Source organism: Semicossyphus pulcher, unplaced genomic scaffold (genome assembly GCF_022749685.1).
Source record: "Semicossyphus pulcher isolate SPU_LCO1_2020_fin unplaced genomic scaffold, fSemPul1.0.p SCAF_15, whole genome shotgun sequence".
NCBI classification, from domain to species: Eukaryota; Metazoa; Chordata; class Actinopteri; order Labriformes; family Labridae; genus Semicossyphus; species Semicossyphus pulcher.
In genome coordinates, this window is record NW_027211659.1 from 23,274,164 (window position 1) to 23,300,275 (window position 26,112).

Consider the following 26,112-nt stretch of genomic DNA (forward strand, 5'->3'; position numbering starts at 1 on the left):
ATCAGGATGTTTATGAAAAGCATCCTGTGCAGAAAGGAATTAAATGACTCTCGGCTCTACAGAGCATTTTACCTGATTTTTATTTTACAACTCTCAATTTCACTCTTTAAGTCACTTTAACTGCTCCCATCAGCATCATTTTCAGTTGCAGAAGGCATCTGTTTCCAGCACAAAAGCTGCAACGGTACGCTACCTGCTCTGTTCCAAACAACAGAGAGACGAGGCTGGCGAAGGGGTGATGAGCACTGTGGAGCTAAAGAACCCCATATTTCCCTCAGGAGCTCGTAGGTTATAATCATCAGGTATCAGGAAAGATGACTCCAATGAATGCTAATATCTCTCTGTATCTGCTGGATGTGTAAATAAGCCACTCTTTGCTAATGAGTCAAACAACGGGTAACAACAAGTAAACAATATCAACCCAAAAGGAGATAATATGTCAGTGTTGTGTATACAGCTGGTTTTTACTGCTCCCAAGTGGGCGAAAAATCTGTGAGTGTAGGTTTAAACCCTGCAGACACAAAGCAGCATTAGCATTCATCCGGTGTCTGTAGCCACCTGGAGTTTCACTCCTAAGCTCTCATAGTGTTCGCAAAAATATCTGTCTTTTGCTGCCAGGTGCTTGAATTCAGCTGTAACTTTGACTGCTGTTTGGTGCTTGGCAGGTAGAGTACAGTGGTTTCAATTCAATTCTTTGTCATTTTACAAGTCCAGCATAACACAAAAGTCTTGTTCTCCAGTCTCTCTGGAGCAACATAAAATACAGTGGATACTCTATCACAGCAGGAAACACACTTTTAAGACAATTTCTGACTTGAAGATACACAACACGGCTGCACAGTGGCCCCTTACAGCTAGAAGAATCCTGGATTGAATCCCAGTTCAAACGTAGGGGGCCTTTCTGTGTGGAGTTTGCATGTTCTCCCTGTGCATCATGCTAGGGTTCCCTCCGGGTACTCCGGCCTCCTCTCACAGTCAAAAGTCCAAATGCTTGTTAGGTTAACTGACTCTAAAAATTGCCTGTAGTTGTGAATGTGAGTGTGAAAGGTTGTCTGTCTCTATGTGTCAGCGTTGTGATTGACGGGCGATCAGACCAGGGTGTACCCCGCTTGTCGTCCAATGACAGCTAAGATCGGCTTCAGCCCCCCAGGGACCCTGAACAGGATGAGCAGTATAGATAATGCATGGATAGATGGATACATAACATAACCAAGTATGATTATAAGAATAGAAATAGTGCAAGTCATCATGGTAGGATTAAAGCCCTCCTTCTGTGCTCCTTCAGAAGCTCCGCCCCCCCAAACTAATGGAAGTTACTCTAACAACTAACTAATAACACGCAATATTGTGGGATCTGGAGCGTCTGCTGCCTGAGGGTAGGTAAGCCTCAATAGGGAAAGCAAATTTTCTCACCTTCATGTTGAGGCTCCATTCTTTGTGTCTGAGGACATGGATGAGGGAGAGTTGCAGGCAGAGGCCGGAGAGCAGTGCAGTTGCTAATTTGCAGGAGATTGTTTTCCGAGTCACTTTGTTTTATTGCCCCTTTACCACAGACTGTTTACAACAACCTGTTTTCTTTCTAATGGCCAGCAACGCCACTGGTTGCAAACATAGACTGTATAAAAAGATGGACGACATGATAGCTCCCTGAAAGTGAAGCCAAATCATCTCTAGCGCCCCCCTGCTGACTGGCAGTATAGGTCATAAAGCCTGCCTCCTCCATGTTAACAGATGGGACATGAGTCAAACTATAAACTCAAAATACACGCCAAAGACATTTTTCTCAAACATGGTTTCTGTCATTATAGTTAGTTCTTATCGTGCTGATTTACGTCCAAGAGTTCATTTTTCTGACAAGTTTATTTTTAATTAGTTTTGATCCTGTAAAAAGAATGATTGAAAGCTCTGTTGACAAATCCAACTCCTGCAGCCGATCTGTTCCGGATTAGCAGAGAGGAGACATAACTTAAACAATCACCACAGTCATTGAAGTTCCCATATCTGTGAACATCTGCTTCAGTCCAACACAAGAAGCTGTTCTGCTGTTAAACACGCCGGCGTGCGGGATCCTTGCTGGGTTTTTTCGGCAAGTTAAGAGTGTGTTTTGGTTAGTGGAAGTGACTTCGCTGGCTCCACCCGCCGATCTCTACTGCCCAGCTCTGGCTTAAAATGACATCACTATCGCAAGATGGCAGCGCCTATCACAGGGGCTATTTTAGATTAAATTTCATCCGAGTGCAGAGTAAGATGCGTCGTCCATCAACAGTCATTAGTTGCAAAGAGAAGTAGAATTGTATAAAAAATGGGAAATTAACTTTTTCTTACTTTTTTTTAACTTTTTATTTCATTTATTACTTTATGTTCTCAATCACTAGTTTCAAGTCTCATTTTAAACAGCAAGATTGAAACATGGTCTGATTTAAAGTTAACAGCTGATAAAGATGGGAATGCTTTAGGGCGTGGTTACCGGTGATAGACAAGCAGGTATGATGGCAGTCTGTCAAATGCGTATTCACCCTTTTTTTCCAAATATGGTCACTTCTGGTTCATTATACCAAGATGGCGTCTGCCAAAATACCTAACTCAGGGCATCAAAAGGCTGGTTCACAAACTAATCAACGACCAACCAGTGGCTAAGTCTGCTTACGTTATACATTCTTTGGCATTTACAGAGCAAGAGAGCCATCAAACTGTGAGGCAATACTGTCAATTTTACTTCAAGTGTCTTGTATTATAATCCCTCCATCCATCCCAGTATGCTTTAGCACGATGCCTTAAAACAAATTCTCAGTGTGGTTGGGGGTCACTTGTTTACAGCTCCAGGGAAGAAAGTGTTCTTCGGTCTTCTGGACTGTGACTGCTTGGTTCTGTTTCGTGGACCAGATGGCAGAGGGGTCAGACAGGTAGTGGCTGGGGTGTCAAGGCTCTCTGGGGATGCAACAGGCTCTCCTTGACAATGCCACAGCCGAGCTCACATATAGGTTCAATCATGCTGTAAATTTACAGGTTGTAAACCTAAAAAAAAGGGAGATAATACTCTAGAAGCAACGCCTTTCGCATTACAGAGCGAGTTGATTCAAAAAAGGTGTGACTAAATAAGTGTTGCAAGTTGTTTGCACTTAATTTATGAATAATGTAATGTGCAAATGAACTGAGAGATTCATGCTGTGGTTTTAACCGCCATGAGAATATCTGCACATGTGAATATTGATGGAAGACCTGTGACCATGTGTGTGAAGTCATATAATTATCACCAACATCCCACATGACAGGGTACGCCTTTACATCTACTCCCTGTACGTATTTGCGAGAGAAGAAATCCATATTGTTTGACCTAGACCTTGCATGCAGGTGTGTGTGTGCACGATCATTCTCCAAACCCTGCGTATCATGAACACCGTTAGCTGACACAAAACATGAATATTTCCATGTAATTATCTAGCTTACAAAAGCAATAAAGGGCTTATTTGTTTGTCCTTTGCGACCATGAGGCCAAATGTTTCTACAGTCGTGACAATGCTAAACAGCAGCCTCTTTGTGTCCTCTATATAGGGGCTTTCCCCTGCACATGGCTTCTAATTTTCTCGGTCAAAGTTGTTGGTCTTGACCTCTTTAACTGCCTCAGATGCTGTACTCTTTTTATGGCTTTCATGGCCGAAAGCGTGTCAATTACTAGCCGCATCCTGCCCCCCGTGACAGCAGTAGGTTAAGTCCAAAACTATTTGAATAACATTGGTCTCTTTAGATCGCCCGGAGGCAGATACCTAGGAATAGCATCAGTGTAGTTTCAAAGCAGAGCAATTATCCCAGGCCAGGCTGGACGAATCGATTCCTGCAGACTTTTTAAATGCTTCTGGCCAATTATAAAGGCAGTGCATCTTCCCCTATTGCCTATCTGTGGTGTAGGCGTCACCCACTGATGGCATTAGGTCTGGAGAACTCTGTGTTTCCTATTTTGTTTCCTCCTTTTCTTTTTTTTTTTTTTTTTTTTTTTTTTAAATCTCTCTCGTTCTGATTCCCTCTCTTCTGCCTCTTCTCCACCAGTAAGATATTATTATGAAGGGACCCCCCCTCTTCTCCTCCTCCTCCTCTTCGCATCACACTCCACGTGATCATAAGCAAGGTAGACACTAGCTGCTGGTGAGAGAGGGAGAGAGAGAGGGGGGGAGAGAGACAAACACCAACTCGCTGCAACTCGGAGCGCACAGCACATACAGAGTAAACGGGAGGACCGCTCCGCTCGTGCAGGCTGAGCTGCTCGTTTCACCCGTGGATACTATTACACAACAACAGCCGTTGTCTCCAAACCTTGTCTGTGGGATACTCTTTCTCCTTCATCTCACTTTAACTGTTTTATTACCTCCTTTTGTATCATCCTTCCTTTTTTTTTCTTTACCATCTTTCCTCCCCTCTCCTCATCCTCGAGCATCATCCCCTTCTTCCTCGCAAGTCTCCCTGGCTAACTTTTCCACCCGACTCCATCCCACACAGCCTCCTCCATCGCTCACCAACCCTCGGCAGGCAGTTTCTCCCCGCTTCCTAGTCTTCCCTCTTCTTGCAGCAGCCTCCCTTTGGATCGGGCGGAACCCATTCGGTCAGTCTTCACGGGGCATTGCTACATGGGGCGCACGGTCTCGCTCGGAAAATGGTCTGCTGTCGGTCTCTAGGCGCCCCGCTGAACCTGCTGGGATTGGAGTTGCCGGTGCGCATCTGCGTCTCTTTCCCACCTCGCCTGTGCTGTCGGGGCCAGTGAGATATGGGTGTCTCTGAGGCACCGCTTGAGGAGCCCAGACGGCTGCGTCAGTGGAGCGGGACGGCAGGAGGCTGGCTCCGGATCACCCTCGTCTCGTTTCTCGCCACTTTACCTGTGGAGCAGCTGCGCGCCTTTCCGTCCTCCCTCAGCGACTGCCAGACGCCGACCGGCTGGAACTGCTCCGGTGAGAGTCACATTATGAAGGCACACTTTGCTCTGTTTGTGCTTTATTTTCATGCGCACACATTGTCCAAGTTCAGCATGTAGGACGAGTTAACCAGCAGGACAACGCAGAAAGCGGGATCCAATCAAAGTTTGGAGGAGCTCTGATACAGACGCCTCATTTCTGTTATTGTGGCTCAATGTCTGTGTCCTGTAACCGTGCCTGGGTTTGGTGTCAGTGCTTGCGGAGCTCAGTGAGCGCTGCACAGCTCTGTGATGAGAGGATGCAGAGTTTTTTGGGGTTGCTTGATGTGCATTTAGCCTGCTTGAGTTTGTCTCGCTGCACGACAGAGAAGCATTCACCGCCGATCATGTCAGAATAATCACCCAGTGGGCAGAGGGATCGATAGTTTCGATCCGAGACAAAGTGAAAACAGCAACAGAAAGGGGCCGTTTTAAGGAGAGATATAGCAGGGAATGATTTGGGAAGATTGTCGCCAGATAAAGGTGATGCGCGCCACCGAAAGATGACCAACACTGTCAATTGTTGTCAGCAGAAACTCGTTTGTGAGAAAAGGTTATTAAAAGGTTCTGGCAACTCCTGGGGATTGCCTTTAATTCCTCATATTCTGGAATAAATCGCACTGAGAAATTATAAATCTAGTTTTATCGTCTTATTTGGCATCCCGTCCGTTTAATCGCGCGTTTCTTTGGACTAAATCTTAATGTAGTCGTTTATTTTATAGGCCACCGAGCTGTAAACTTGTTTTCCCTCCTCGGTGCCCAAAGCGATAAAAGGATCGGGACCGGGCTGCAGAGCACACACACACACGGAGAGAGGGAGAGAGCCTCCCTTTGTAAATCAGCCGACTGTGCCGCCATATATTTCCCCTGTCGCCTGTCCAAGTCTGAACCCTTAAAATAGCTCCGAGCCGATCCCACACACTCACGGGCAGCAGCAGTATTGATATTATAGCTCATAACAGCCACACATCAATATGGAGCCATGACTGCCGTTTGCAGCCTGACACTGATTGTCGGTATCCTTGGATGACATGTTAATATAAAGAGAGGGGAAACATGTCCATCATATATTACACATCATGCATAGGCTCTGTGTGGTGACAGGCAGCTGACAGGAGATTTAAAACATAGCTACTGGCTGCAGTGTGATTTATTCACAGTTTACTTGTCACAAATGAAAGTCCCTGTCAGGAGATGGGGAGCTCATTTGGATATCAAAGTTTTAAAAATGAATTTGATTATGATAATTGGCTTATTATAAGACAGGCTTAATTAAAACACAAACAAGAACAAATGAGAAATATCTTTTTATTATTGTGCTTTGGAACATTTGGGAGATTGCTGTCATTATTTTAAGCACCTTTGGTAATTAAATTCTTTCAAAATAAAGCTTTGGAGGGATTTCAGTATTTTTTTTAATGATTCTCTGTGCAGTTGTTTTTTCTTTTAGTTTAAAGACAGTTTTACTTTCAAGAATCCCTTTGCTGACACCAGTAATGACTTAGCTAATCTCTTTTAATGTGCAGTAATCCACCATGGTATCTAAGCATCAGTTTGGTAAGATTCTCCATGTGATATAGAAAGCATGGACTGGAGGATCATGTTTTGCTGCTGCTCATCGCTGGTAATGACCGATAATGCTATGCAATGCATCCTGTCCAAATACACACTTGCCTACCTCCCCACTTCCTGACACACTCTTGTATGCATTTAGACGAAGGCTTTTATCCAACACGCCTTGAGGGGGTTTAAGTGCACACACTGAGAACAATGCACGCGCACACATGCACCAGGCATCAATTAAAATTAATAAAACAGAACAGCGACACGAGGTTCATCGTGAGAAAGATAAACCCCTCATAATAATAATTATAAAACAGACGGTAATTGCAGTGGTTTAATTATCCACTCCTTCCTGTATATCATGGACAACAACAACACTAATGTGGGACTGTGTTCAGTCCAGGGACAAAGGGGCAGGCTGAAAAACAGTGTAGTGATGAGTTCAATGTCACTTCAGTGTTGAGATGCGGATAATTATAAGCAGTAGTGTCACGAAAACGCGAATAGGGCACCAGTTTCAGCAGGGCTGTCTTTGTGCTGAGTACTGAATAAGAATCTGTTACATGGAATAAGAAAGAGGGTGAAAAACTGTTTGACAAAGGTTGTCATTCTGTTTGGTTTGCATCTGTGGCTGGCCATGAACAACCGCCATTGAAGGCCTCACTGAAGCAGAACAGAGGATCCTAAACCGATCCTGACACTAACTTAATCTTTGTTCTCTCGGGGGAGCAGACTTGGTCTCGAGATGCCGTAAGTGAGCCCAGTGTTTCATTGGAATAAACAACGTCTTAAACTGTGCTCGGCAGCATTTGTGAAAACACTTGATTTACTGTGTAAGTCCCATAATATAAGTGAGAGAATCTGATCCCACTTTTTTTATACTGTTTTTCAAAGTGGCCAAATATTTAGGTCTTTACGCTGAGGCGTGAGAGCCTGGAATTGTAAAACTTCACAAACCTAAAAGTGAAGCCTGAACTGTGAAATGTTTTTGTCACCACAGACCATATCATGGATGTGATAAAAAATGTGTTATTTTGAGAATTTCCCATGTCTTTTATCACTGAATTCCTGTTTAAACACATCGGTAGGTAATGAGAAAGGGGATTGGACGCATTTATAGCACCCTTTTCACAGAATACGTTCTCACATGTCTCAGTGAGAAAAGAACAGGTCTAAATAATAAATTTAATGATTTCTGAATTCCATTAAACTGCTTTAGTTTCTGCTATTATGCATGCTGATTCACAGTCAGACAGTCATGACTTACTGAGAGACTTGAATAAAAAAGAGCCGAGGTTAGCTGTGCTGTAACTCCTACAACAAGTGGTGAAGTCTCCAGTGAAAAAGGTGTTTGTTCATATTATTTACTGATTGCAAACGAGATTCATACCTCCCACTGCATCACGATTCCACCAGTAAAATGTGCTACTTTCACAATTAAAAAATACTGAAAGTTGAGATTAAATCTCAGAAATTACTGAAAAATACAAAACGTTTTATTAAATCTCATCAGGAAGTATAAACCCCTCCTTTAAATTATATTCTGGGCACTGACAGCAAAGAAGTAGGAAAGAAGGTACTGACAGTTGCTTACTTAAACATCCGGAAGCATTCATTTCATGTGGTTTGAAATGTCAAATGTCAGTTTAAAATTTACTTTCGTTATAGCTCTGTTTTGGTCTCAACCCTTTCATGGGGGTCATATTTTTTTACTAGCTAGTTTGCAAAATGTGCAAGTCAGTTAATCAGGGCTTATCCCCCGAAAATGCTGTCTTCTGCTGCTGGAATACGGTGATAAGGGATATGCTGATAGCTGATAAGGAAGGGAGACTGATTAAAAACAGTTAAGTTGTGGGCGGTACAAAAAACAAAACAATGAGCTGAAAGACGCTAAGTCTCTCAGTCACCTAAAAGAATGTCTTTCACAAACTTGCAGCTGTAAAGCCTGACTGACACATCTGTTGACTGATATTATCAGACGACACATATAACAGCATTGGCATATATGTTTTCAGACATGCACTGATATGAAAAAAAATGGTAGAAAGAAATGGTGATCGAAATGGTGTCCTTTGTAGTTTCTCCCAGCAGAGAGCTCTCCAAATCCATCGTTTTTAACCCTTTCTGCACTGTCTGCTGCAAACAGCAGAGCATCACAGCTGGGCAAACGGTAGTCAGCATAACAATTGGTTGACAACGCATCACAATGCTAAATATTATTTAATTAAAGTTGTAATCTCGAAGATCTCAGTTTCGTTCTCTTTGGCGGCACCTATGGCCATAAACAGTAATTGCGGCAGCAGACTTCCCAGATATCCAGACAGTGTCACATGTGTGACGTCCACGGTTGGCTCCGGTTGTAACTCTTGATTTTCCTCGCTGACGGTCGCTTTCCTTTTTAGACTGTTTGCTTCATCTGAGCGTCCAATTTGTTTCTTTTTCTTTGGATTTTCACTTCTTTTTGAAGTTGTATCTGTAGTCATCCATCTTTCCTTTGTTTGTTCAGCCACAGTAGATTACTGTTTACTCGCAACACTTGCAGAGACTGGAAAAGCAGCCGTTTAGCTCCGCCTACCCTCTCTGGCAGACCAACCACTGCTGGGTGATGGAAAATGCGTCACTAACTGGGCGCCACTTGTGATCTCTTAAAAATCCCATATCAGTCAGACTCTTAGTTCAGTTTAATAACCAACTCCAACTGTTACTTGCTGAGGTCCTGTTGCAACAGAGACTAATCTACAATAAAATACTAATGCTCTGTTAATTTAGTTTCCATACGTATAAATGAACATGAAAAGCCAACTCCTTTCAAACATTTGGCAGGTTTTTATATTCATCCAGCACAGCTGACTGTGTAGTCTTCATTTTGTGTAATTATCACAGTCAAAGCATTGGTGGCACTTTGCCTGTCATTTTTGGCTTGTATCTCTTAAAAATAAACGAGTGAAGTCTGTGTTATCTTTAAAAGGTGCACTTGCAGACTTTGGCCAAAAATCAGCTCGTGTCTTTTTGCCATTTTATTCATCCACATTTAAAACAAGCTGAAGCTTAGAATGTTTGTATTACTCTCTGGGTGAATGAATCCCTGAGCACCAGTTTCAGACCAATTCAGCTTCTCAGAGTTCTCACAGTATTGCAAAGGCTGTTCTGTATAAATGTCTACTACAATATTTATTTACCTCATGACATCTCCTGTGAGGCAATTTCTATGCAGGGGCCACAGTCCATTCTTCCCTGAATCCCCCTGCTTTTGTTGACTCTGAAAGGCCGTGTGATGCTTTGATAGTTGAAGTGACAGGGATGAGAGCAGAATATGCAAAGCCCCCTGTAAATCCCATCAAGTGGAGTGAATTACCAGTAGTCTGGAGAGAATTACCCATCTGCTTTCAAGATTTGTCAACATGGAGGTCAAGAGGGCCTCTCGCGCATGCAGGTCTACACCTTTGGCAGAAAACAGTGAATTATAAGACAAGAGAGAGGTATGGAGGTCTAATGAAAAGGGGACAGAAAGTCATTAAATGGCAACCGGCTGCTTTGAGAGTTTTAAGAGTTGTTTAATCGAAAAAGCTTTATTTTCCCTTGCAGAAAAGCACCTTTAAAGACCTGATGTAATTAAAGCACCCTGTTCTGATTATGATGTGAGTGCTTTTAGTGCTTAGAGTTATTGCACCTTTTAATAACCTCACATTACAGAGGCTGAACTGTAACTCTCTCCATGACAAACATTTAAAAACCTGTTGCAAAGTTGTAAAAAAGAAAAAAGGCCTCCGGCATGAGAGAGGTCAAGAAAGGATGTCTCACCAATGTGGTTATTCAGCCTTCATTATTAATTCAGCCTGCTTAATTATTGATCAGAACAATGCTTAAAACAGGGGGGGAGGACTCCTCGTTCTTCTTAGTGTTGCGAAACTGCAGGTATGCAAGGTAGGAGGAGATACATTTATCTGACATGCTCTCTCATTCAGACGAGTAAGTGCTTCACTTGCCTTCTTAATCGTTAGCACACAAACATTACCTTTTCAATATTTGATGTTTGCCAGCTTGTTTTCGTTAATTATTCAGCTCACTGTAATCTCCTCCTGGAGCGCCAGGGCAGGAAGTGTAAGTTTCCCAGGCCACTGACACCGTGTACAGTGGACCGTGTATAAACCCGTATCAACCAGCACGCATTAACATTTTGAGGAGGAGAGTATTAGAGAGGGAGATTTAATTCTAATCTGTGTCTTTAGTTAAAAAAGTACATTAATCATACAGAGCAGAAAAAGTCAGAGATCAGACAAAGACAAGTGGCAAAACACCTCGTGATAAAATCAAGAACATGCACAGTAAACGATAACAGCTCAACAGCTCATCTTAAATAGCGTATAGCATGTGTCATGGAAGCCCTGTGATTGACTGGCCTCTCGCCCAATGACAGCTATGATAGACTCCAGTCCACCCATGACCCTGAACAGGATAAGCAGTATAAATAATGGATGGATCGATATACCATGGAATTCTTTATCATATGTGATAACTGTTATATATTGTAAATATTAGCTAATATTGGGGCGGCTGTGGCTCAGTGGTAGAGTCGGTTGTCTTTCAATCAGGAGGTTGGAGCTTCGATCCCCAGTTCCCTCTGTCTACATGTGAAGTGTCCTTGGGCAAGACACTGAACCCCAAATTACTCCTGGTGGCATAGCCAATGTGATGACTGATTGACAGTTGGGCACTTTACGTAGCAGCCTCTGCCGTCAGCGTATGAATGTGTATGTGAATGGGTGAATGTGACATGTAGTGTAAAAGCAGCTTTGAGTGTTTGCAAGACTAGAAAAGTGCTATTTAAGTACAGTCCATTTTACCATTTAATTCCACTGTTCTATTACCACGTTTCCCTCACCTAAGCCCTCCCTTCATCTACATTTGTAATGTTGATGCTGTAGGAAGAAGATTTTTTAAATTTCTTTTGTCTATATTTAATGTTTAAAAAATGTAAAGATTGATTGCTAAGATTGATTGCTAAGATTGATTGCTAAGATTTTTTGCTGATTAGGTTCATTTTTACTTTATATTTAATAGAAATATAGCTAAGCCCTGTGACTGACTGGCACTCAGTCCAGGGTGTACCCCGCCTCTCACCCAATGACAGCTGGGATTGGCGCCAGCCCCCTGCGACCCTGAACAGGATAAGTGGTATAGATGATGGATGGATGGAATGACTGTATTCAAATGTCAGAAACTATCACTATTTGAAGAAGACAACTGCCATTGTGGACACAACTGTCTCTTTCAAAGTTCTAAGTTATTAGTTTCTGTTTTTATCCCAGCACAAATACGCAAAAACCTTGAATCTAAATGTTTGAAGAAACAACAAGTCTGTCACGCAAGCATGCTTGCAAATAAAGCACATCAGAGGCACTGTAGCAAACAAACAATGTGGGGACTGTGGAAACTGAGACTATGACTGCATATACACTGGTTAAACACCATCATTTACAGGGGTTATTGTGCCTACTAGTAAGAGTTTTAAACGTTAAACTTTAATTGTAGGGTGGTAGATATAAACATCTAAAACATATTCAATTGAGCATTAAATTTAAAAAAAAAAAAAAGTGATCCAAGAAGAGCCTGTAGTGCAGAAGGCATGGTTCAATAGATAAAGGATGGATGGAAATATAGCTGTATTAAATATATAATTCTATGGTTTTTGGGGTCAGTTTCCAAATAGCTACGTGTGTAGGACTCAAAATAATGTCTACAATAGAAATAAGCTATCTTTTAACTTTTTATTGTTCACCTTAACATTTTAAACATACTAATACACTTTTGATGTGTTGTAAATATCAAATCTAATAGCATGGCAGTTTGTCTGGTCACTTCAAGCAGGAGAGAAAAGTTAAAGAAGTAAAGATAATAATTTATGAGAACAGATGATATGTGATAATTAAGTCTGGTTGGATTGCTCTGGTGCTTAGACTCTACAGTGAGATATTTTTAATCAAAGAGTGTCTGCCTTGAATAGCAGAAAGATAATCCCTCCATGGAGTCCAGACATTGGTGGTTGATGATTTCTGCTATAACTGCAGAGACCGGGTGGTGATGGCAGTTGGAGGGGTGCGTGTAACAGCGGCATGAATGACCTGGAGGCAGCGAAAGAATCATATAAATCAAAGCAGCAATATGTGGCTGACAGTGAGGGTGTGATGTTCAGGGTGTGCTAATTCCTGTCAGGACACTGAGTCACAATCAACGGTTCTTGCAGGAAAACAAACAATGCTAGCTTTTGTTCCCAGTTCTCTGAAACATCTGATTTCTTCCCTCTCTCAGTCACCCTCTCTTTCTTTCTCTTCTCCTCTCTCTTTCTGTCCCATGCTGTGGCTACACTCCAGAAAACAACTGTGGGGTTTTGTCTGGGCAAGACAGGACTTACTGTACCTGCTAACCATTTCTATTTTGGTTCATGTTGTACTCATGCCAGAATTAGAAACAGCAGTAGTACACAACTAGTATCACAGCTAGTTTTGGTACTGACTGGTATGTGATAACAAACATGACAAAAACTGTGAAGTAAAATGTCACAGCGTCAGGTTGCTCGGGCTAACATGTAAGCTATTGTCAGCTAACACATTAGGTATTGTTGGCTAACAATTGTCACTCTCAGAGACACCTGCACAGTTCTCTACTGGTTTTCTTCTCTCTATAGCTCTGCTTCCCTTTGCCTTCTCTCTATAGCTCTGCTTCCCTTTGCCTTCTTGCCTCCCCCAAGTCCCTTGACACAAAGAAGGCTTCTTGAATAAAACTGTGCTCAATCACATGAGTGTATAACCTAAACTACAAGTGCATGGCCGGCTAACCTGTTGCTTCAGGTTGTCCACTTTTGCAGTTGTATCCCCGAAACTTTGACGAATGGCCCCTACACTGTCTGTTTGTATTCTTCGGCTTTTAGTTTAACATGATGGTTGCTTTTCTTTATCTTATGATCTTAATGGGTTTTTTAAGCTTTCATTCTTTGTCCTAAACTTGTGTGAATTTGGTGGTGATCCATTTTCATAGGCTTTTTGACTGTTTGTGTGTCTTTAAATGTGCTTTACAATCAAAATGTGTACTCAGTTTGGATATTTATAGGGATATGTAACTGCATCTGTACAAAAAATATCATTAGCATTCAAATTTAGCATTCATTCCTTGCCTGGCTGCTAGCTCTCATGTGACTGCTTGTATTTTCTTTATTTTAAGGATAAAAAAGGACGATGATTGCCAAAATTGAAATTGTACACATACTGTTCATAGGGATATTTTGTGGCAAATTTTCTAACTAAAATACATTAAATTATAAATCAGGAATGCTGAAGTCAATCATTTGAGTCAGGGTTTAGTATTGACGGTTACAGTAAGAACAGTTCTCCAGTATTATACATCATATTAAATGACCGAAAAAAAGATTTCCTGACTGACGTACGCTTCCTTGATATTCAGTTCTTACAAAACTTGCTTCCATCAAACAGACTTAGCTCCCAGATACTGACAGTTATGGCTGATTTATTTCTGTGGGTAATTATATTGTACACGTTGGAAATGCTAATGTTGAGAGATGATTCGTATCACAGGGATGTTGTTTGGACATGATTTAGGCCTAAAGTTTTGGAGATATAAGCTCTAGTGTTTGAAGCAAAGAGGAAAGTGTTTTGCATTGTTTACTGACCCTTTTTGTTTTTTTTCTTTTGCTACACCGGCACTCTATTTTTCTATATTGAAGTCAGGGACTCTGTAGGTGTCAGAAATGTGTTTGGCTCAGAAATGGATCACAGGTGCTGGAGATGGAACAATAACAGTAAATGCTTTACTTTGTTAAATTGTCTGGATGTAATCGTCTGAAAACTCTCTGGGTGTGCATAGCTGTCAGGGTTTGTTTCTTTACCTGCTCAACAAGGAAATGATTTGTGTTTGCAGAAACTTAGAAGCTAAAGCTGGAAATGTGGACGTTGAAAAGAAGCTATTGAACAAGAATAAGAGGAAAAAAATCTACTTACTATGTTTAGATTTAAGCTACGCATAAGTGTACACGTATGTTCCTTACAAGTGCTTAAACCACAATACTGAACAAAGCATATAAAGCTTTCCTTTTAAGACTGTTTGCCTCCATGAGAGCGTTGAGTTTGTTTCTTTTTCTTTGGATTTTCACTTATTTTTGAAGTTGAATCTGTAGTCATCGATCTTTTCTTTGTTTGTTCAGCCATAGTAGATTACTGTTTACTCGCAACTTGCAGAGACTGGAAAAGCAGCCGCCTACCCTCTCTGTTGGACCAACCACTGCTGGCTGATGGAAAACGCGTCACTAACTGGGCGCCGCTTGTGAATTTTTCAGTGAAAGTCGCACCAGACACCCAGTCTGTAATACTGCAAATGCAAAGGCTTTCATCAGTGGGCCATAGGCTCAATCACCATTGTGTTACCTCATTCGGTGATAGATAGTGACTTAACACACATCTTCGAGATTATTACTTTAAGAAGCAACTATTTAATGGCTTATATGTGTGCCTTAAAATAAAGTATTGCTACTGATTCTATCGATCCAAACGTTTGCATTCAGATTGCAGAATTCAACAGCGCTGCTTCCTCAGAGTATATGATAAGGGATCCCAGTACTGGCCAAATTTGTTTAATGGGTAAAAACCACGGGTAGACTACATCAGTGGGATGGTGAAAACTTATTTTCAGTCAGGGTGATTGTGTGCCATTTAGTACTATGGGAATGTAATTAGTAAGAATATTGCATTCCAGATCCCTTCTCTGACAAGACGAGAAATTGCCTTCCTTTTTCTGCCAGTAGTGTAAATCTATATTTGTACTGGCTTTGAGGCAGTCATTGTCATATAACTAATTGAGCTTTGTGCTGAGTTGTCTTTGAAGCCCAAACTGTGTTGGCCCTGATGTTTCATCTGTTAGGTGATCATCGGTAACAGTTACTCTATTCTGCTTTATACTCGTTTCATTCAGAGGCCTGACACCCGGAACAAAAGCGTCAACTCGGTAAACACAGAAACAATCTCTTTTGTGATTCCAGGTGCAGACAAAGTGTCTCTTTTATTTTATCTATAAATATCTATTTGAATTGTTGTAATATAAGTTCTGAGTTGTTTAACAGTGATTCATGTGTTCTTCTTGCTTACTGGCTCCTGACACTGTCCAAGCTACACATCTGTTCTTGGTAAAGAAGACAGTTTAACAGCTCGAGGAGAAGCCTCATTCCCGCTTTATTTCCTTCCATTTAAGAACAATTGTTTGGTTTTTGTTTTGGTTTCCATGCTGCCCAGGAGACCTTGGGAAAATTATCAATATATCAAAGCATAAAATTGTAGCTTGGGGTGACTTCTAGGAACAAAAAGTAAAATAGATAAATAAAATAGACATTTCCTGTCTTACAAAGAGTCTAAGCAACAGCTTGCAAATGATATTTTCCTATCATTTGTATGCACCTAGCCAGCATTGGATTGTCATGATAACAATGCCTCTCTCCAGGGAGCATCATCAACATGTCAGCTGCCACAGTGCCAGTTTTTGGTGGGTTTCCAGATTGCTTTGTATGGTCCTCTTGGGTCTAAGGGCTTTGTTCCATCCATGCACTCCAAGCGTCAAGGCCTCTCATGTCACTGTTCTTGGCTGGATGATTGTATTTTTGCACTGAGAGATTGCACTTTGTGGTCATTCAAGAACCCTGGCAAATAGCAGGTTCGTTTTTAGCAGTGGACTTTGCTTTCATGGGGTATTATTGCCTGACAGGTTGTTCCCTGCCAAGGGCTTTTAGATATGGAAAGGAGCATTGGCTATTTATGTTAGGTCACAGGAGGGGCTGAGTCAAAGTGTCCATGAAAGAGCCTGACTGATATATCAGCCGATACTATCAGCTGATATCGGCCGACCACAGATTTATCGGTATAACATATCAGTAAGACAGTTATGCTTGAGGTGTTTACAGTAGTCTCGGCAAAAAGAATGCAGATGCAGAGCTTTAACTGGTTAAAGTGCAGCTCCAGTCATGTTTTAACACATGTAAAATGCTCTGCTTGAAATAATAAATTGTGTCTGATGTGTTTTTTCTGCAAAATACATTAATTACCTTGTGAAAATCCTCCCAAGGCATCTCGTCCTTCTCCCTCATTAAAAATTCCCGAATCTGCATAGTCCCGCCCACTAGGCACATTTCCAAGCGCCTCCTCCGTCATGAAAACAAACCACGTTTCTGCCATCATTTAGTGGCAACTTGTTGAAACTTAGCTAGCTTGAAATGTAGTCATTAGTAGTGTTAACGTTAACGATAGTAGTCAGTAGTGACTCTGCAAAAATTACGAAGATGGTTACAGCTGGCTCGCGCATCGCCATAGTGGTTGCCATAGGTTGCACATAATGACATGCATAGCGTCACCACACGTCCATTAACATCAAACCTGCCAACTTAAAACGTGTTGTTCAGCCTGTCCTTGGTACACTGCAGTTTAAAAGCAGACAGGCCCAGCCATGGAGATGACTGCTTATGGTGTCCCTGATATGTCTTGTAGCACATGAAAAACACTACATGGAGATGTTTACAAGGATAAACACTGGATTTTCACTGGAGGGGGTCGTTAATATTCTACAAAAAAGTAATATGTTTGGGAGAGCAGCACTCTGAGTACCTTTGCGTAGTCACAGAGTTGCAAAATCGTAACACAATCCAGGTAGAAAAGCTCTATTTTAAAATCCATTCAATAAATGCTTCCCTATCTCTAGTTGGTGAATTTGTTCCTCTAAACTCAGTATCTGTAGAAGTCTAATACACCTCCCATCGGTCGGGCACTGTCGTTTTATTCTGTTAAAAGAAGGTAGCATTGTAAATATCTTGCTTGTAACATGAGAGTCAAAAGGATGAGGACACTGAGTTTATTTCTTTCTTGAAGCATACAGTGTGTATTTTGAGTTACATGAAACTTTATATGAATCTGTAGCACCTGACACCAAAGATATGTATTTATGAACTAGAATTATTTGAATGTAACCTTGGCCAAGTTGAATTGAATCATACAGTAGAGCCACACGCTGCAGGAGTGGGTAAAACGAGTGTGACACTGTAAAACAAAATGTTGTTGAAGTGTCCTTGAGCCTGACAGTGACATCTACCTGCTCGAGGACCTGAACTTGACATTTATTCTCTCTGAGGAGGACGGCGTGCCAAAAGGGGATCTGTTTGAGATCAGTTGAGCTCTCAATCGGGAGGTATTTATTATCACTAGACTTGCCTGGTTAAATACAGGTTATTACAGGCTGAAATATAATGTAAAGATTTTTAAGAGATGTTCGTACCTGTCTCACCATCTGACGACGCAGATGCATTTTTCACAGGTGCTTAAATCAACTGTCATAAATAAAAGAACAAACATAAAAATAAAGAGGCTGTGACTTGTTTACAAGCAGCAACATGTGCAGAGCACATTTACTTGATCTGAGTCACACAGGAAAAACAATTTGTATGCATAGCTTCTACTTTAAACATTTTTTCTCAGGGCCACAAAGCATGAACTGAGACAAACAGAGGAACAAACTCGCACTGTTTATCTTCAAAGATGACTATCTCTGATGTTGTCAGCTGCAAATTCCTATTCCACCATGCCTTCTGGACTTCAGGCTCTTTTTTTTCTAATTTAATGCTTAATTAAATGTCTTATAAATGTTTATATCTACCACCCTACAATTGAAGTAAAAAAAACTAGTAGGCACAATAACCCCTTTAAATGATGGTGTTTAACCAGTGTATATACAGTCATAGTATCAGTTTCCACAGTCCCAACATTGCTTGTTTGCTACAGTGCCTCTAATGTGCTTTCTTGGCAAGCATGCTTGCGTGACAGTCTTGTTATTTCTTCAAACTTTTAGATTCAAAGAAGTTTTTGCATATTTGTGCTGGGGAAAAAAAGAAACGAATAACTTAAGGTTTTGAAAGAGACACTTGTGTGTTTACAGTGGCAGTTGTCTTACCGAATAGTGATAGTTTCTGATATTTGAATGCAGTCAATTTGAATGGAGCATATCCCAGCTGTCATTGAGCGAGAGGCGAGGTTACACCTGGACTGATCGCCAGTTAATCACAGGGCTGACACATAGAGACTTTTTACGCTCACACTAACACCTTCGGGCAATTTAGAGTGATCCTAATGAGCATGTCTTTAAACTTGGGGAGGAAGCCAGAGTATGCAGGAAAACACGCAGAAAGAACCTTCTAGCTGTGAGGCGACACATATAATGCATGTTTCATCTGTTCTCTTTGTCAGGCATAGAACTTGAGGTTAGGACCACGGTTAGACTAATGGACTTGTGTGGCCTACAGCAAGTTTGAATGTGAAAACAATGTCTGATAGCCAGATATGTTATATTAATTTTTGAAGAACACGTTAAACTATTTTCTGCAAGGATCCCTTATATGTTAAAGTATGTTATAAAACAAAGAATGTGAAAAATGAACTATGTATAAATGCCTAACAAAAACATAAAACATGTAAATCTTAGCTCAAAAGGAAAAGGGCTTCACTACAAACAGCTGCTGCAAAACAAATCATTCATGAGTGTGCTGGAAGCTCGTTTGCATATCTGAAGATTAATGCAGATACTGGCATATCAGTGATAAGCTCATATAAGCATCGCTTATCAGTCAGGCTCTAGTGTCTCTTAACGCTGATGTAGCAGATTTTACAGATACATAATAATGCATGTTTTTGCACTAAGCTCTCCAAATATTCACTGTGCAAACCAAATGAGAACCGTCTCTTGGGCGTATACAACATCCTAAAACAGCGTGTGAACAGATCCCTTCATGTTATCGCCAGGAAATTATTGAATCATCATCAAAATATTATAAAAATCAGTAGAAATGTTTTGCCTATGTAAATAGCTTTAGTATCATATCATAATGAGTCTGAGGGACCAAGCGGTGATGCACGAGGAAGCAGGATTCTTTTATTTTACCCAAAAGAATAGAAAAATTTACAAACCATATTATAATAACTAGGTCTATAAAAGAGGTCAAGAAAAAATAACTATATGCCAAATTAATACGGTGTGAACTGAGCAAATGTAACACGAGACAATTGGTGCATTTGGTATTTCCCACTGAGCTGGCTCCTGCATAAAAGTGTCCTCAGCCTTTGACCACACCTTTTGCCAAAGCAGGAAGTGACCTCCCTTAACAGGCAAGATAACTCAAACAAAGAAACATATAGCTAATATAACTGTGTGTGTAATGTAAGACTTAGTGCAAAAATAAAGTCATTCTAAATCAAACCATGTGTGTAAATTGTTTGTATGGTTGACTACAACTGAAATGAAAATGAAAACACGTGTAGGTAGGAAGCTAGGTGAGAGTGTGGAGTTATCATTACCCTGTGTGGCTGTGGTCATCAAACTGAGTATAACTTTTTCTCCAATAATTGTTATTTATATCTACACCAAAGTTGGAATAAAGCATCAGCCTTGCTTCTGTTACCTTGGAATGGATATTATTCTGTAGAGTAAATAAATCTCACTTGGATAAATCACAGTGGTTTGTTCTTTAACAATAAAATGACTGCAATGTCAACTTTAGACTTGTGAACTTTGAAATGCAAAAGCCGACATGAACATGGGGTTGGTTTCTGTAAGCAATCAGTTCAGGTAGACTAATAGCCTCGAGCTTAGTCTACAGTCTCATGCCCATGTGACTCTTTGATTTGATTCAGAATGCTTTGTTGCAGTCATTTGGGATCTCTAACGCAGCCTGAATCGGATCATGCACCAGGTTTGCCTCTCCAGGACATCGCCCCAGCAGTCAGCCTTGTTGTTCACAAACAAATAATCCAGGAAAAAGATGAATAAATTTGCTGAGAGACATAGAGAATGCATATTCTTTCATGTAGCGCATAAAATGATGTGAATGATAGGCTTTGGCAGACACCAGATGTCATATCCATTGAACACCTATGGGGGATTTTGGACTGACACGATAGACAGCGTTTTCCACTACCATCATCAAAACACCAAATGAATAAAACTCTTTTGTTCATCCCACCAGTAGAGTCCAGGGACCAGTGTTTTTAAATGTATTTTATCATGTTGGCAGCTAAGGACAGGACTGTGTACGAGCATTGTCTTTTCAAAGTGCACAGTTTGTGATCAAAGCGTGCATCGTGCTGTGGGAGCCATGACTAATGGTAGACACTCATTATGGCTGACCCTGAATGAGGTTCAGCTTAGAGTCGCTGGAGGGATGAACAGAGAAGCAGTTAGTCACTGATGTCTTTTTTTGGCTTTGCTCCTGCAGGTTTTGATGACCGGGACACAGACCTGTTTTTGTGCGACACCAACACATGCAAGTTCGATGGGGAGTGTCTAAGAATTGGGAATATGGTGACATGCATTTGCGACTTCAAGGTAAGAACTGTGCAGCTTCCATTATTGTTTTACTGTTCTTTTTTTATGAGGTGAATTTGTCTTCTGACTGATTTATCTGCAAGTTGAAGCAGTTTGCATTGAGAACTAAGAGTTTAAAAGCTGGTGTGTTTCAAGCCAATTTAACTGTAAGGAATGGATTGAATATGTTTTTTCCTCTGTGCTCAAATATCATGCAGTCACTTGCATGGCGAACTTGTTTGACACCTACAGTAGTAACCAAGTTGCACTTTCAAGGTCATTACATTACTTGTCTGGCTTCTTGAATTAAAGGGGTAAAACTGTTCATTGCACGTCCACTCTCCCCGCTATCTATAACTTGACCCTGGATGCTATCGAGATGTGAGCTAATGTTAGCAGCTTTGTAAGACTACTTAATTGGATTTGGGGAGGATTCACCAACCCTAGCCAGCATTACCTGAATAAAAGTAAATTTTGTTAGCATTGGATATTCCTCATCTTTAAAATGTTCCTCTTGTACTGTTGAATGTGATTACATATTGCTAAAATGCGCAGAAGTGGGCAGAAGACAGCCTTTTAAACCTGGGCGCTAACGTTAGCTTAATTAAGAAGCTAGCTACAACTGCCTGTGATGATTTTTTTTAGTCATAATCGTGACAGTTGCTGGTCTGAAATGGCTTTTTCCCATATGTGTCAGAAATCCCAGACTTAATTGTTTCAAAAATTATTGACAAGTTTGAGTGGCATGTCTGCTTCTATTGTGACTGTAGAAGGCATTGGAGAGACTGGCAAGCATGACAGACGTAGCACCAGTAACTGCTGGGGGCTAAGCTTCACGAACGGCTAGTAAATGGAGGGCTGTCAAGTATTGTGGGTTGCTACAGTATTAAGTTGCATAAGATTTATTAAGAATTCCAGTCACCTCACTGTTTTTTTGTTGTTTTGGGGGGTTTTTTGCATTTAAAGTTTGATTTATAGAAGTAAATGGCCATAGATACAAAACTTTGCCAGCTACAGTAGGCCTATGTGTTAATAAAGACGTATGTTGAGTTGAAAGGTAGTCTACTGTTAAAGTGAAACCATATTTTAAAGAGTTGTATAATCAATCAGATCGAAGTCCATTGTCTTGATTGGACAGTATTGGCCCCAAGGGGAGGTGGTTGCATAGCATGAGCCCCGTTTATAGCTCCCTGTGAAACCCAGTGTCACTATCTTAGACCACTGCACACTCGCAGCATTCATAAAAAGGATTGCCACTGATGAGACCAAAGACTGAAAGCCGCTCGTTAATGACATAAACCTGGGAAATTATGCTGTTCTTGATAATGACTCATACTTAACTTTACGACCAGACCTATAATAAAAACGGAGCAAACCAGTCAGCCGAGTATTGATTTTGGTATAACGTTTGCGAGCTCTGCAGACTAATATCCTATGCAGGGCCCGAGATAAATGAAGCCACTGAGATCTGAAGACGTAGCATGTGTTCTCATCCGTCGCTTTTATCAGCACGTCATCAGCGCAGCCAGGCACTAGGCAAGCTGACACTCGATTGGTCACCAGTTTTTATCTCAATTTCGTACTTCCCTTGGAGCAAACGTTAACAGAAGCCCTGTAGATAAATGACATTACAGCTCCATTTCTCTTCAGGAGATCTCACACTGATACTGCTGTGGCTGTGCACTGAGGCGCTCCCTGTGCTCTAAGAAAAGAGCAGGTCATACCACAATTTCTGGCTTAAAACCACGGGTCTCAGGTCAACACAGTTTTGCGATCTTCTGTTTGTCTTTGTGGATGATTCCTGATGTCAGTGTCTTTATTTCATCAATCAATGTAAACATGACCTTCCTAGCCTCGCAATTGCTGCCTGTGCCCTAAAAACATCAGTCAATCCTAATCAGTGTCAAATAAATAGATCCAACATTTTTCTCCTTTTGGCAGTTCATTCAGGACTGTCAGAGGAGACAAGAAAGAAAATTCTCATCGTAGGTGGATTTTCTTATGTCTAACGGAATCTATGGATGGGTGTGTGCGCCAAGGAAGAGACATGCAAGGGCCTGTGTGAAGAGGAAGTGAGTTTGGTGTGCTGGGATCAATGGACACTATTCATTGCCAAGATGCATTAGATCCGCCTCACACTGACTCATGAAAGAGCCACGAGTTTCACTCAGTAAGCCGAGTCAAACCACTACAAATCAACATGCTGTGTTGTACCTAAAAAATGACTAGCTCTTCTTCCAACGCCACACTTAAAACCACATCACATTTCTTTGCAATTCATCTCACAATAGCTGCTGGTGATAGCTATCACTGTCACTTTGGTTTTGTTAATGTCAGGTCACAGTGCTGAATCCCAAAAGGGTCGTCCATTCTAAAAATATGTGCGCTCATGGCTCTGTGAAACACTTTAACTAAAACTGTTCACCAAAGGGTAAATGGCACATTTCATTGCCTTCAGTAATGGTGCTTTGTAATATATTCTTGGAAGTCACTGGGATTGTTTCTCATAACACACTGTACGTGCAGCTCTGCGTCTCTGCTACCTTTTGTGCAGCTTTTGTTACGGAGGGCCTGTTTTTGCTTTGAGTTCGAGTTGAATGCAGTTTAGATACAGGAATCACATGGACATTTCCAATTTGTTGCAGTTTTCTGGTATTGTGAAATGTTTCTGAAGCTTATTCATTTGTTGTGAAATTTGAATTTCCGAGTTAGAAATCTGAGAACAAAAAAAGTTCATTTGTCAAGCTCATTGCACAACACTGAACTCAGCGGTTGCCATGACGAAAGTACAGAATGTGGACATGCCTTTTGGAAAATTACTCATGAAATGTCTTTACATGTAGCAATTCTTCTGTTCTTTTAAGATTTTACTGAACTCATAATTCATGAGAAAATATCTATTGAAAGATTTAGAACAGAAAGTATCGCAACGTTCATTCTGCAACCCTTGGTACTAGTATTGTGCTAAGTGTACCTTTTGCTAGCATTAGCCTATAGCTTTTTTTAAAATATGTGTGTGCTGGCCTGCATGCTTTCATGGTTTGTCCTGGTAGCTTTGATGTTGCCGCTTCTTCAAGTCTTTTCTTCTCATAACAGCTAGTATTAGCTACTGTATACAACTGGTTAAGACCCAAGGGTACTGGAATGCACATGCTGCTTGATATTGTAACAGGTCAGCCTAGTTATGCAGAGTAGGGTGGTGGAGGATACAGTTTTACCAGCCAGGAGCTTAATCAGGGACATCTTTTGAAGTTGGAGGTCCAGAATAGGACATTAATTTAAAAACATCAGATTTTTTATTTGCCCTCGTCTTTTTGAACTTTAAAATCATAATGTTGAGACAAAAAACAACAGAACACACATTTGCAAATATAATGTCAGAACAGTTCTGATACTGTGTAACCAGTTGGGCGTAATGTTTTAATTGATGCTTATTTCTACTTTGTTTATACATGTTGGTGGTTTAATATGACAATTTACAAACAGTGATTTAAAAATGGCCAACAATATAAACAACAAAATGCATTGCACTTATTTGGATGACATGACATGAGATATTGGCAAAAGACACACCCAAAGCGCATTGTTCCAGGCCATGTCTACACGTACACGGGTATTTTTCAAAACAATATTTCCCTCTTTCGTTTAAAAAAAAAAACGTGTCCACACAAGCACAGTTATAAAAAAATCCCTGTCCAAACGAAAACGCAAAAACACAACAGAAAAGCTGTCATGAGAATGCCACACCAGCAGGCGGCAATATAACCTAGTCATGCAAAGAAGAAAAACAAAAATCACGGCAATGGCACATCGAGGAATATGCATCCTGACGCCCCTGTTCCTCAATATTGTGGACAAGTAACTATATAGCACATATGTGTAAACATGTACACATGACGTCACAAGCCAAAAACGCTGTTTACCCCCAATCTCCATGTCTCCGTGGAAACAGAGTTTCTAAAAGTCCTCACTCTGGCCGGAGTTTTACAAAAGATCTCTTTTCACTGACCTAAAGCGGCGTTAGTGTGTCGAAAGGCCAAAAGGCCAAAACGCAGAGAAAAGGCTACATTTTGAAAAATACCTGTGTACGTGTGGACAAGGCCTAAGTTGAAAAGGGCAGGAACTTTGTGTTGAATATTGGGGAAAGCGGAGACTCAATTTTTGCGGATGAATGGCAGACAGGTGTTAACACAGCAGATGTAAGTACAGTGATGAGTCATTTTTGTCAGAGTTACTTACAGCTCAGTGCCGCTGACCACAGGCCAGGGCCACAATCTGGTCTCCCTGAAGAGACAGATTTAGTACATGTGTCAATGGAGCAAGTACAAGAAAGTTCAGACAGTCAATCAGAATTCTTTCTACATCGACAGAAATTTACCGATAGAGTCCTCCTGCATGTAATCTGCATGTCCACAGTGAGGACTTAGACATGTGCCACCAGAGACATGTATCCTGGTAGGATATTTAGCTTCTACACCACAGTGGTGCAGGATTGGCACACAATTGTCTGTCAACAATATGTTTCTGCAGTTTTAGGCCTCTCACTTGCTCATGATGATGATGATGCTTGATTAGTCAGCCCTGTTTCTGGCTACAGGCTTGTATGGAGGATGCTTACTGCAGAGAGGTAGGCATCCAGCTTTGTCAGAGTAAAATATGCTTATAAAAGGTTCACTTCTATTCATAACCCCATTTTGAAATATAATGTTGATGTTGAAGTCTTTCTTTTATGGAATAATTGTAACTGTGTACAAGACACAATAGTCTTTTTGGTTGTTGACATGTTTGTAATACTGGGTTAGGCACATTAAGGAATGAGTCATGTTTGAAAGCCAGAGCTATTGTGTGCAGTAACCATATTTTTGTGTTTATTCCCTTAAGTGACTTTTATAAATAATTCACAGTAGCTCAGGTAAATCCCGTCGTTCCTCTGATGAAAATGCAATGTAAGAAGCAGAAATTGTTCTGGCTGCAGGCTTGAAGAACGAGGCTTCAGCCATCACATAAAATATCTACTGCAATGTTATAGTGCTGGAAAGTGTTTAAATGGTAGTTAAATTTAAATGAAAAGGCAATAACATCAACATAACTCAGAGAATTGTATGCCTCTCCCTTCTGGCTGTTTTGAAAAGAAACGCTCTAAAGATTTCACCACATACTGTTTCAACTAGTGAGTTAAATCTTCACAGTAGTGTCTGTGTGTGTAAGTCCTTTCA

At 40.9% G+C, this 26,112-nt stretch overlaps 1 protein-coding gene across 2 annotated transcripts in view; it reads left to right on the top strand.

The window, feature by feature from the left end:
* Positions 1-4,174: 4,174 nt before the first annotated feature.
* LOC138592893 (tomoregulin-2-like) overlaps positions 4,175-26,112 on the top strand; it is a 134,579-nt gene continuing 112,641 nt past the window's right edge. For both annotated transcript variants that reach the window (XM_069663792.1, XM_069663793.1), the window contains exons 1-2: positions 4,175-4,937; positions 20,808-20,917. In XM_069663792.1, the coding sequence (XP_069519893.1) occupies positions 4,757-4,937; positions 20,808-20,917 (291 nt within the window). In that variant the 5' untranslated portion in view covers positions 4,175-4,756. The remainder of the gene's footprint in view (positions 4,938-20,807; positions 20,918-26,112) is intronic.